The 13772-nt window shown below is 37.1% G+C and overlaps 1 protein-coding gene and 1 long non-coding RNA gene across 2 annotated transcripts in view; both read right to left on the bottom strand.

The window, feature by feature from the left end:
* Nucleotides 1-4011: 4011 nt before the first annotated feature.
* Nucleotides 4012-6340, bottom strand: LOC117290917. The gene is made up of 4 exons (XR_004519100.1): nt 6243-6340; nt 5615-5695; nt 5138-5260; nt 4012-4229 (listed from the first exon to the last, which is right to left on the bottom strand). It is a non-coding gene; the product is annotated as an uncharacterized LOC117290917 (long non-coding RNA).
* A 3242-nt stretch (nt 6341-9582) lies between these two features.
* LOC117290482 overlaps nt 9583-13772 on the bottom strand; it is a 44917-nt gene continuing 40727 nt past the window's right edge. Inside the window, exon 6 of the mRNA XM_033771900.1 lies at nt 9583-12901. Within this exon, the coding sequence (XP_033627791.1) occupies nt 12871-12901 (31 nt within the window). The 3' untranslated portion in view covers nt 9583-12870. The remainder of the gene's footprint in view (nt 12902-13772) is intronic.

Below are 13772 nucleotides of genomic sequence, written 5' to 3'. Positions count from 1 at the left end.
AGTTGGGCTGTTAGGGTTAGGGCTGAGAGAGCTTAATGGAAGTCACTGGGGTAGGCTGCTGGAGCTGGGGTGTTGGAAGGCTATTAGGGGTAGGGCTTCTGAGGAGCTGGAAGTTTGGCTCGCTAGTGCTGGGGTAGGGCTTCTGAAGACCATGTTTTCGTTAGGGCTGGTTGCAAAGGTTGTTGCGCTTAGTTTTTTCGAAGAGATTTGAAGTGTTTTTTATAAAAGATTTGTTGGTGTTTTGCTAGTCTGTAGATACTGGTAAATTTGAAAGATTTTTGCACTTACTTTGTTAAGGGAATGTATTTTGAAGCGTGTAAGAATAGTCGTAACAATTTCCGAGCTCCTCTCTAGACGGAAAAAAATCTCATTTGCGATTTTCTGCGATTTTCAATTTTATGAGCATTACGCATGTAAGAAATGGTTGCAATGATTTCGCAGCATATCTGCGGCCCTCTGAAGGTAAAAAAAAAAACGCATTTGCAATTTTCCTGCGATTTAGATTTTGTTGTTGCATTGCGCATGTAAGCAAAGATCAGAATGATTTCCCTGCTGATCTGCTGCCTTCTACAGGTACAAAAAAAGCGTATTTGCGATTTTCCTGCGATTTCCAATTTTTTTAGCATTACGCATGTAAGAAATGGTTGTAATGATTTCGCAGCATGTCTGCGGCCCTCTGAAGGTAAAAAAAAAAACGCATTTGCAATTTTCCTGCGATTTAATTTTTGTTGTTGCATTGCGCATGTAAGCAAAGATCGGAATGATTTCCCTGCTGATCTGCTGCCCTCTACAGGTACAAAAAAAGCGTATTTGCGATTTTCCTGAGATTTCCAATTTTTTTAGCATTACGCATGTAAGAAATGGTTGTAAAGATTTCGCAGCATGTCTGCGGCCCTCTGAAGGTAAAAAAAAAAACGCATTTGCAATTTTCCTGCGATTTAATTTTTGTTGTTGCATTACGCATGTAAGTAAAGATCGGAATGATTTCCCTGCTGATCTGCTGCCCTCTACAGGTACAAAAAAAGCGTATTTGCGATTTTCCTGCGATTTCCAATTTTTTTAGCATTACGCATGTAAGAAATGGTTGTAATAATTTCGCAGCTTGTCTGCGGCCCTCGGAAGGTAAAAAAAAACGCATTTGCAATTTTCCTGCGATTAAATTTTTGTTGTTGCATTGCGCATGTAAGCAATGATTGGAGTGATTTACCTGCTGATCTGTTGCCCTCTACAGGTATAAAAAAAACGCATTTGCGATTTTTCTTGCGATTTAATTTTTTTTGCACTAAGCATGTAAAGCAAGGGTCGGTAAGATTTCCCAGCTGATGTGCTGCCCTCTACAGGTAAAAAAAACGCATTTGCGTTTTTTCCTGCAATTTTCAATTCTTTTAGCATTACGCATGTACGAAATGGTTGTAGTGATTTTGCAGCTTGTCTGCGGCCCTCTGAAGGTAGAAAAAAGCGCAGATTCAATTTTTCTGCGATTTAATTATTTTTGTTGCATTGCGCATGTAAGCAATGATCGGAATGATTCCCCTGCTGATCTGCTGCCCTCTACAAGTACAAAAAAAGCGTATTTGCGATTTTACTGCGATTTTTTAATTTCAAGCATGAAGCATGTAAGAAATTGTCGTAATGATATCCCAGCTTGTTTGCTGCCCTCTGGAGGTAAAAAAAAACCGCATTTGCGATTTTCCTGCGATTTAAACTTTTTGTTGTATATACATGTGCGAGTATTTGCGATTTTACAAATTTGTGTATGCAATTCCGATGTTGATTTGCGTGTGTACTTTTGCGTATGTATGCATTTGGTTTTTGCGAATATTTTTGTTCTCGAAAATTTGCACAATTAAGCAAAATACAATCTTTCTTTTTTCATTTTATAAATTGTTTATTTATTATGCAAAACAACCATAATTAACAACTTAATAAATTGAAGACATTATTATTCATTACGCTTTTTGAAATACACCTCTAAATGAAAACTCCCCTCAATCATCAGAAAGCTCATGATTACCCATAACTTACTGTTAATTACTTTATAAGTATTACTCTTTTTAAGAAAGAGTTGAACAGCTATATGACTAAGCCAGGTGCTAACCCTAACCCCTGTTCCTAACCATAACCCCAATAATCCTCATAACCCTAACTCTGTCCCTAGCCCTAAAGCAATAACCCTAAAACTAAAACCATGATAACCCAATAACCTTGTCCCTAAAACCATAAAACCTTATGTTTAACGACTATGGGCCAAAAGCCAGGCACTCCACCAATGATCTCACAGTACTGATAATTGTTGTAAACTGTAAACATACAATAATAGTCATTATATACCATAGCATCCTCTAATCTGATTGGTTAAACATGGAGTCATGAAAATAGCTATGCCCCCTTTTTCTACCAAGATGACGTCATAGTGACTATGCCCGGGCCATAGTCAATTTGCCCGCTCTGAAAATAACGCAACTATGCTAGTATTATGTACGACTAGCGTTCCGTATCTTTCTTCGCAGACGACCTTTCACCGTACAGTCAGTTGTTGATTGTAAGAAACTTTATTCAGTATACAAAAGAAATATTGACTGCTTAATAATTGGGGAACAGTTTAAAATTATAGGCCCTCGGTGATGTCCAAACCATGGCTATGCCCGAAGTGAAGCTTTGCTTCGGGCATAGCCATGGTTTTGACATCACCTTTTGCCTATAATTTTAACTGTGCCCCTAATAGCAGTCAATATTTCCATACTAATCACACACAATAAAAGGTACTGGGCACGTTTTTGTAACTGTCAACCTACAGTATCTCATTTCATGTATCCCAACATATAAATAACAAACCTGTGAAAATCTGGGCTTAATTGGTCATCGAAGTTGCAAGAAAATAATGAAAGAAGAAACACCCTTTTTGCACAAATTTGTGTGTTGTCAGATAGCTGAGAAAGGTTTCAGGTCTGAACTTTTTCTCAGATTCAAAATAGTAAAAAATTAGCTCTTTTTTCAAAAACTACATTACTTCAGAGTGAGTCATTAATCACTTTATACACCAATAGCTCTCTGTTTCTTAATAACAAGTAAGTTTTTATGCAAACTTATATGTTCGACTTATTACCAACTGTGTTCAGTGCCTTTAAGCAATTTATTATACTTTGATTAAGACATAAGGGCTAAAGAAAACAAATACCACCACTGCAGTGGTTATAAAGTTATCGTAATGGTGAGTTTTCTTGACAATAGGATTATGTAAACTGGCAACATGAAAGATTTATTTACATTGATGCACAAAGTGCCAGGAGCCGATTTCACAAAGCGATAAAATTCATCGCTAGACAAATTGTCAATATTACCATAGTGATTTGCATTGTGACATCACACTTTTTTGAGCAACTACGATTGATTGCAGTTACGATCAATCTTAGCTCTTTGTGAAAGCGGCCCCTGGTTTACCTCATATTGAACCAACAGTATATCACTACAATTTTCAACAGCGCCCTCTATATAAATTGACGACATGACTTTTACTGTATGACCTTTTTGGTATATACGTAAACAATTGGATTTTAAGAACAGGCATTTTCTGGCAAGACTGAAGGTATTTCTTCATTGATTACAAAAATGCCAAGCAAGGACCTCTTTGGCATGGTGCGTGGTGTAGGGATGGCTTGGTGATGGCCACTTGAATCCGCAGGTATAAGAAAAACCAAAATATTGTGCATGATATACTCTTGGTTAAAGGGCCCTCTGTACACTATTGGTAACTGTCACAGACCAGTGTATTCTCACTGGGTGTATCCCAACATATGCATAAAATAACAACCCTGTGAAGATTTTTACTCAATTGGCAATCCAAGTTGCATGAGAAGAATGATGGAAAAAACGTCTTTATAAATTTGTCTGCTTTCAGATGCTTGAAAAGCTTCAGGCCTAGAGAATTTTAATATTTGAGTGAGATAACATCTTTCAAAAAAACTACATTACACTACAAAAAACTACTTCAGAGGGAGTTTTTTCTCACATTGTTTTATACTAACAACAGCGCTCCATTGCTCATTTCCAAGTATTTTTTATGCTACGTTTATTTTGAGTAGTTACCAATAGTGTCCAGTGCCTTTAAATGTTATAACTTCATGCGAGAAACTTAAGAGAAGAAAAGCTCACGTCAAACTATGATGTCTTCTTTATGGGGGAACCTTCTTGACAGCTTTTGGTCGATCAAAAATATCAACGTGTAGATCCTGTGAGGTAAAAGAACACATCAAAATGGTAAAAGTATGCTAAAGAAGGAAGGGAGAATTAGAAAAAGTGTTCTCATTGATAACTAATTGGAATGTATTTTGGGTGGGGAAAAGCAGCATCCACACGATTAATTTGACAAATACAGTCGGGTTCAGCCTTTATGAGGTTGTGTCTGTCTCCCAATACTGCGGAAAGAGATGCGGTTGGTACCCGCCATGTCCTTGCTGAATTATGATGATTCAACATTCTTGTGAAAAAAATTTGAATTTTTTATTTTTTTTTCCCTACAAGTAGACATTGTTTTCTGAAGTTGTATCTCTTGTGATAGTCTTGCCTTTAAAATCAGCATTGCATTGACAAAACCACATATTGTTAAACCCACGTGGAGAGTCTTATTTTTTGTCAAATTATTGGTCTTGTTTTTAGAACGTGTCTAGTAGAAAGAAGTACATGTATACTGATATGGGAAGTTGTAAATTTACGTCATACTATGACCTTTTTGAGTCGGTAAAACATGAGGCGTTTGAAGCCAGTATGGGCTTGTTGGGCCTCGCTGATCACTGCTCAGGGTCCAATTTCATGACTCAACTTACCGTAAGCAAAGAATCCACGCTTACGGAAGCAGGGAATTCTGTGCTTAGGTCAAGGGTATTTCACGGGTTAGCAGGGAAATTTGGATTGTGTTTGTACTACACGTTACTGTATAGGCATTCTACCCTTACACAGCTAGCGCAGAAATTTGCGCTTGTCGGCGCAAGCGGAGAATGGTGATCAGAAGCACAGAATTCGGCGGTAGGCAGAGCCATGAAAATTGGGCCGTGATTATGTTCTTTATAAAGGATTAAACATTCTCATGTGAGAAATAAAGGGGTTTATACAGATCACTATTGTCTTATAACTAACATACCTCAATCAGCAGACAGTTTTCTGATGTTTCCAGGCATAACAGACGATAGAAACCCGTGAAATCTAGCCTTTCACGAGACACCACGGCAATGACCAGGGGCATAGAGACAATTGCTTCCATTACCTGCATGAAATTAAACCAAAGATGAAACCATTGAATGGTTATGCAGGGTTTAAATAAGTCTGAAATGGAAGGGTGGAATGTCAGAAAAAAATTATGTAGTTGCAGCCCACATGTGTTTGATGCCCTGCATGTTTTCCTAGGTCAGTATTTGGGTAACCATAATTTCTTCTCTTCACACGGGAGTGAATCAGCATGCATACTTCAACAAGAGATGAACCGGACATTACTCTTGCCAAATAAAAGTGTATATAACTAAGAGTCCGGCATGATGGCTGCACCTTATGGCAAATGCAAATGCTTTATTTTATATTTTGTTTATATTTGATAAAGTAACTTCTTACAGCAACTACATACCTCAGAATGCTGAGCCAAAACTTGAAAGATGTCCAAACACAGCAAAGGAGTAAATCATCATAACACCGAGAGGTACTTGATCTGTAATACATTAAAAAGACAATACATTGTACGTTTAACATTTCAGATATTAAACATTGTGTGTGTTTTATTTAGGACTCATGACACACGGTACATGGTATGACAAGGGCGCCACCTCTTGGCGGTTGCTATACATAAGAAAGTACTGGTTATGTTATAGACTTGTCCCCTGTCTTTATCCGCAAGAATAAAGACAGGTACTTGTCTTTTAGAACCATTGATTTAATGGGATACAATCATTTCATCGGATAAAAGTGCAGTGACATAAGCTTTCTATATCTGTGTTTTGGTTGGTCCGAGGTGACGTTTGGCAGACACAATAACTTGGCTAGTTTTCAAATCTTGGCTAGTTTTAAAACCATTAATTAAAAATTCAACAATAGTTTCAAATGGGTAAATTCTTTACAGGTAAATCATGTTATCATCTCTATAGTAAAGGTGTTGGCTGTCTTCAAAGCCAATAATTTCTCATTACTTCATTCTGAGAACAAGTCTTAAAAAGATTCCATTCATCATCAGAAGACTTTCTATATAACAACAATAGTACCTTTGTAATCTTGAATCTCCATCTGGTCCTGTGTGTACCATCCTGTTTACAATCTTGGAACAAGTCCAAGGTATTAATCACCCTCAAAAATAAAAAGATAAAAGAGAGACACACACCATCAGAAAAGTTTGAATCAGTTTGGTTAATACAGTTACAATAGTATGAAAAGACTGGATGTAAGGAAATGTGGTGTTACAAACAGATGCTGAGGATTACATGAATTGAAAATACTTAAACATTGGATACGGTAGGTGTAATGTATTAGCTTTAATAAAGCATCACTCATGATACTGGCAAGTAATGTCACCTCATGTTTCACTTTATTTAGTGTCCAGAACATTGGAGTACGAATCTGGTAAAACAACCAGAAAACAACCACCAATTCTTGTTGGGCATGTTTTCTGGAAGAAGGTTGGGAAGACTTGTCATTGAAAGCTGATTTGAGGGTATCAGACCATCGGGCTATGAAGATTGAGGTTCATGGAATAATACGTCCGGCACTACGGACGTTCAATCTACTGTAAGGCACATGGGCATTAAGCGCAGAATTCTGTGGTAAGCAGAACCATGAAAGAGGGCCCTGCACACAGTCTGTACAAAGGATACTCTTTCAAGAAAGTTAGCAACATGAATATTCAGATGTTATTAACAAATCAACAAACATAGAAACAAGCGTCTGCATACCTGAAATGCATCCAACTAATTGCATGTCTTCATCTGGTCCCAGCACGGGTAGCTCAACTGCAAACTTAAAGAAGTATACACAAGAAAGTTTTTGAAAATAGCATGACATTTACACTGCCAACACTGTCGATTTTAGATAAATTATCCTCAGCACTAGATATGCATATCAAAGACTATGATTTCCTGGGGTTATTTCCCCACTATACAGGCAGTTATACGAGTCAAATTATGAAATTCCTCCTCGATTGATCTTTGGTAAATCTGATTAGCAAGACTTGAAGAAAGAAACTGAAACCATTCAAATATAAGTATACTTGTGTTGATGACTTACCTGTTGCACACTGAATGCAGAATCAAACTTTAAAATAAAAAGCACTTTACCTTTACATCATGATTGGAGTGCAAGTACAGGTGCCTTTAAGTTCTGCAGCAGAAGACATACATAGGTGATAGGAAAAGATTGAAGCGTCGAACTCGTGCAGCAGTCAACCAGATTCAAGTTTATAAAGACATAGTTATTGGGTAAGGATTCAAACCACAGACGTGCAGCAACCAAGAAGACCTTTGGTGGGACTTGAACAACAGCTGCATACGTGGCTCTTGATGAGTTGGATCAAACCACTGCTATTGATGGAGGCAGCCAACCCTTAAAGCTGGCAAAGAGATGAATCCGATGACACCTCAGGCAGGACTCAAACAGAGACTCTCAATGCAGCAGCCAGGAAGGTATTGGGTAGGACTGGGACCACAGCTGCAGCTACAAAGCCTTTGATGAGGTGGGTCAAGATGGAGGCAGCCAACCCTTAAAGCTGGCAAAGAGATGAATCCAAGGACAACTCAGGCAGGACTCAAACAGAGACTCTCACTGCAGCAGCCAGTTGGGTAGGACTGGAACAACAGCTGCAGCTACAAAATCTTTGATGAGGTGGGTCAAACCACTGCTAGTATTGATGGAGGCAAAGAGATGAATCCAAGGGCACCTCAGGCAGGACACAAACCACAGACTCTCAATGTAGCAGCCATGAAGGTATTGGGTAGGACTGGAACCACAGCTGCAGCTACAAAGCCCTTGATGAGGTGGGTCAAACCACTGCTATTGATAGAGGCAGCCAACCCTTAAAGCTGGCAAAGAGATGAATCCAATGACACCTCAGGCAGGACTCAAACAGAGACTCTCAATGCAGCAGCCAGGAAGGTATTGGGTAGGACTGGGACCACAGCTGCAGCTACAAAGCCTTTGATGAGGTGGGTCAAGATGGAGGCAGCCAACCCTTAATGCTGGCAAAGAGATGAATCCAAGGACACCTCAGGCAGGACTCAAACCACCGACTCTCAATGCAGTAGCCATGCCAGAAGATTTCGGGTGTGACTGGAACCAAAGCTGCAGCTACATGGCTCTTGATGAATTGGCTCTAGCAACTGCTATCGATGGAGACAGCCAACTCTTAATGCTGGCAAAGAGAAGACTCCAAGGATACCTTTGACAGAAGTCGAACCACAGTCACAATTGTTTTCAGTACGCAAGCATTTAAAACATTTCAGATTGTTTTGTATTAATGCAGGCTTGAAACTCTAAAGAAGCTCAAAACTTAATAACTAACCAAAGGATAAAAACAAGCCTTGTTTTAAAAATATCACGCCCACTAAGGGACCATTTTAATAAGATTTTCAGTAAAACGCCAACCGAGAAACATAAGGCTACCGCACCTCCAGAATGGCACTACTATTTACACAATGTACATTTACAATCAAACTATTACATTTCATCAAGTCATTTAGACAACCAGTACTTACTTCAGTCAAATGCCAAGCAAGAAATGACCGAAGAGCGACGTGGCTCATGTCAATTTGGTTTCTGTTCTCAAATGTGGACGTCACAAATTGCTTTAGTTATGCATTTGCATTGTTAGCCCTTCTACCGATAGTTTTATAAAACAAAAACACATAGCAAGACAGTTCTCTAAAAAACAAACTCCACCTGTCAAGTAGATACACACATGGTGTTACGCAAACCAAATATATAATACAAAAACGGTTGTTTTGTTGTTTGTTCTAAAGAAACATGAAATAAGACACAAATTTGAATATGGAAGGAATGCCATAAATGAAAGAAATGGAACAAAAACACTGACTGGAACCGAAAAACGTGTTTTCAACCTGCTGTTTGTGTACAAGGTTTGTTTATATATTTACATATTTTTTTTTAAACCTGATACCCAGAAGAAAAGGAAGAAAAGTAGAATTAAACAGAAAACCACCAAATGCAACAACTACAACAAATTGCAATCTTCCAAAACATTTTTCCCATGCATAAGTGTGCTTATTTTTTCAGTTAAAAACCCTCTTGATATTAAATTTTTGAGCAAGATACGCTCTTTCGAAAGAGAATAAATTATAGTAATGTGCAGAGTGAAAAAAACAGTCTTCTTTTTCTTTAATAATCTTAAATAACAAGAACTTTGATCCAAAGTGTCCATTGATTTAAGCAACATGACTATTAGTTAATCAATTGAAAAACATTGAGAGAGTGTGCATGTACCCTCATCATGCCCAGCTTGTACATCCTTCCCTCAACTAAACTGAGGGAAATGGCTGCTACTGGGTATAAAGGGCTAGAAGCTACGCTACTCCCCCCCCCCCCCCAATATCCATTGGGTTAAGGGCATAATCTACCCTCTAACCCCATGTCTTTGGGTAGAGACTGGGGTCTGTTAAATACTTCAATATACTTCACTTAAATGGTAACACATCATCTGAATGTTAGAGCTTGGATAATATTGGCATACCTTGGGGTTTCCAATTCTCTGCAAACACCCTGCATGAAATTCAGTTCTAACTCTTGAAGCTTAAAATCATTTTGATCAAAGCTTGGGTAAACTTAAACATGACTAACAGTATAAGGTCATTACAGGTGGAATAAAAAGTTGCTCTAAACAAATCAGTTCAACTTCAGACTGGTATCCTTCAGACTGGTATAACTTCTCTGGCCCACTCATGACATCACCAAGCAACTAGGCCTACAGCATGCTTAGCAAGATTAAGGGACCAGTCACAGGGTAATGTACATTGCATAATATTTGGCTGTTGATGTTGTTTTTTTAAGCAGTTTTTTAAAGCTAATAAGCAAACTTGTAGGAAGTAGCTGTAATTAAATTCGGAGCTGATGAGCTGTGCATGTTTATGTGGTTCTGTAGATTTAAAAAACAAAACCTCTTGGATTTGGAAACAAAATGTACAAAATAAATTTTATATTTAAATGAAATTCAGGAAGGAAAATTGTTACTATTTAAACAATTAATAAATAGACTTGCCATAGAGTAGTTAATATTTAATAAATAGGCAAAAGTTCAATGCTAGATAAATAACACATTAATAAATAATTCTGTGATGTATTATGCAATAAGAGTTTTTGCCACCAAAAACAAAAACAAAATTTGGGTTTGCATAATTTAATTATTAATGATATTCTCTCAATTTCGGGACTTGACACTCTAGGTGGGTGCAGAGATACATGTAGCATGTAACTTTCCATGTTTTACATGATTAATAAGCATTTGCACAATCTTGAGAATGGAGGATTTACAAAAAGAAGAAGTGCCCTGAAAAGTTTCCCATTCCCATTCCTGGATAAATTATATTAAATTAATTTTTTGTAATTTTGTTTAAACATCAATATGTTTTCCTTCAAACATATAAATTAAAAAGGCCGGGGCAACCCAAAAAAATTTTGGCTAGGTTATCAAACTGAACAACTTATTAATATAGCAACTGATTAAAAATAACCTCTTTATGTTGGTCTTTGTTTTTGTACACTGTCAAATTTACAGAGCGGCAAAAAGTCGCAGCAGAATTAGTGATCATTTTATTTAGCAAAAGTCTTTCATAAAAACATGAGCACCAATTGTAAAAAAAAAAAATATTTGGAATTCGGAGACTCAAGGTTGTAGGTAAATTAAAAAACAAATTCTTTAACCCAAAACTTGTTTTCAAAGATTCCTTCCATGTTTCATTAAGCAAGCAAAAAAGAGCTCAACCTACTTTATAATCATCAACAAGATAAAATCCAATTTAGAAATAAACATTTCTCAAGATGGTTAGTACTTGAACAAACACCAAAGTGATAAGTATAACTTTAAAATCACACTCTCGTTAAAGGGGACAGTACATTGTAAGAGTAACTGAATTCCCTTCCCCTAGTTTGCAAAAAAAAACACCAGAGTACTAAATGTGAGAATCTCATCTAAATAGTGGTCATGTGTCTGTGGAAACGACACAAATATCGCAAAAGATTGTCAGATTTTGTACTCCCTCGCTCATGTTAGCTTTTGCTGATATTGAAATGAGCAATGGTGAATCTGCATCTTTGAAAGTCAGATGGCTTCGTTCCTTTTCTTTCGAGGATTGTGACCGAAATTTACTTTGTATTCAATGGACTTTCAGATTCAAACTGATTTTTTATTTGTTTCCCCTTTTTTGTGGGGGGTGATAATTACCAATTCTGTACTCTGTCTATCAACGATGTACCGTCCCTTTACAGAGCTAACATTGTAAAGCAATAAACTTGGCCCATTTTCATGGCTTTGCTTACCGAGTAAATCTACACTTAGTCACAGTTCTCCATATTCAAAATTAATACCACAGTTTTACAGTAGCCGCTTAAATATGTTAAACATGCTAAGCAACATGGGCAACTGAGAGTCCCTTGTTTATTTGTGATGTCAGCCTATGCTTAACATTCATGTGGATTTTTTTCTTCAATCGTACCAGCCAATTTATGTGTTTACGGTAAGCAGAGCCTGAAATTGGGCACTGATTTTACATTGTCCTGCGTACTCTCAGAGTCAACATGTTATTATTAGGCAACTGATTATAAATCAGCCTGTCTCAATCCTACACCATGATTACCGAATTAAAGAGAATTATAATTATTTCAATATCTTACAACTTTGCTCCTCTTATTGCATAGAAATTTTCTGTGTTTCAAACAATTTCTTTCTTTAAATGCGTACATGTATGCTCTCTAAAAAACAACAGTAATAATAATTAAATTGAGAAGGAGCAAAAAAATGTTGTAGTTGAAATGCAGCACTCAAAATAAGCTTATTTAACAAAAAAGGGCCGATAGTGGAAACTATTTTATTTACACTAATAAAACGATAGCAGGATTTATGCATCTTTATCAGCAGCCATTTTGTTCATCTTCCACTGAAATGAATGTGACCAAAGTGAGACTGGAAGGGTATAGATAGACTGGTGCATTTCCTTTTTTGAGAAAAGGCTGCTCAAAATCATATGCAAACAGGGAACAATACAACAAGATAAACTATTTTGGTCTTTCAAGCTGACAGAAAAAGTAAAGAGCGCCCTCTTGTGATCATTATGTTTGTACTTTTATACAGTTCTGTACTAAGAAGACTTTTTTGGCCAAACAAGTACAACTCACTTAATCAAATTGAAACTAAGATAAAAAATAAAATTGGAAAAATTAAAAGGAGTCAATAAAGTGTTTGCACAAATAATTTTTGTGAACTCTTGGAGGAAATTAAAAGCTGAAAAGTTGAAAATTAAGTTATGGTTGACAAAAATTATTAACGTTAAAAAAGTTCAAACCAAGAACAACCAAAAAATAAACAATATTTTAAAACAACAAAAGAAAACACAAACATGTTGTAAAAACATTCGATCGTCACAACAATTCGTCAAAAACTAAAACCCAATGTTGACGATTGTGTTGATAAAAAATGTGGCCTTTGATACAACTTTTTTAACAGAAACTCACACCCAAATATGGTGCAGACAAAAAGATCATCAAAATTTACTTGGTTTCCTTTTGGCAGTTTCTTCTTTCTTGAACTGGAAGACAATTGATATGCTGTTAGGCTAGCAACTGGAGTTACAAGCCATTTCTGTTGTCTGAAGTTTCTCTTTGGCAAAATTGTTGAAATCAGGGCGGTCCAAGGTTGCATTCCATGTTACTGCAAATGAAGAAAAAAAGTACATCTTCGTTATTTCAAATTATAGTAGGACTTAAAAGAGGTAATATGAGTAAAGTCTAGTTCATAATTCCTGCGAATGCAAGAGTTCAGGTATACTCAACTGCTGCGAAACATTCACAGCGAAAAAAAGAGCTGCGACGTCAAGATTGCTTCGTACGAAGCATTTGCAGGAAGTAAGAACCAGGCTTAAGGTTTGCAGTGCACTATATGTGACTCTTGAGTATAAATATTGACTCTGAGAAGAGCATGTGTTACCTTTTTATATTGTTGGTTTCCCCCTACACTTATGTGACAAGAACTTTCCCAAGTGCTTTCCCAAGTCCTATGGAAACAAATCAAAAGGTATGCTACTTGGATCGGAACGAACCAGCAGTCTCCGGTCCCATCCTATACCAGGTGTATCACAACTAAGAGCTAGTTGTAACTATACGTTTTGACCAGTGTACTCTGATTGCCTTCTGGAAAGGATATTGGGAGCTCTCTAACCAAATCTATGTTTGAAAACTGTAACTTCAAAAACTTGTGAAAAACCACTTCAACTGGGTCATGGATTGTAAACACCTTGGGAATGGGTTGACAGGTTTAGTGGCACTAAATATCTATCGGAGGAACTTTCTAGATTTCACCTCGACTCATCATGATCTATTATATTTCCCGTAAACCAAACTCCCACCTGCGTGCCAAAGAAAAAACAAACAACACATACCAGTGAATAAAACTGACAAAACACCCTACTAGATACAACCTTCTTTCACACCCATTTGGTAAAATGAGACAAATTGAGCAACAGGTGGAACTAAACTACGGAACTGCCAGACTGTTGAGAACCGTTCGAGCATAGAGAAAGTGG

Source organism: Asterias rubens, chromosome 5, assembly GCF_902459465.1.
Source record: "Asterias rubens chromosome 5, eAstRub1.3, whole genome shotgun sequence".
Taxonomy (NCBI): Eukaryota; Metazoa; Echinodermata; class Asteroidea; order Forcipulatida; family Asteriidae; genus Asterias; species Asterias rubens.
The sequence above is the reverse complement of the archived record's forward strand: the minus strand, read 5'-3'. Positions and strand labels throughout refer to the sequence as shown.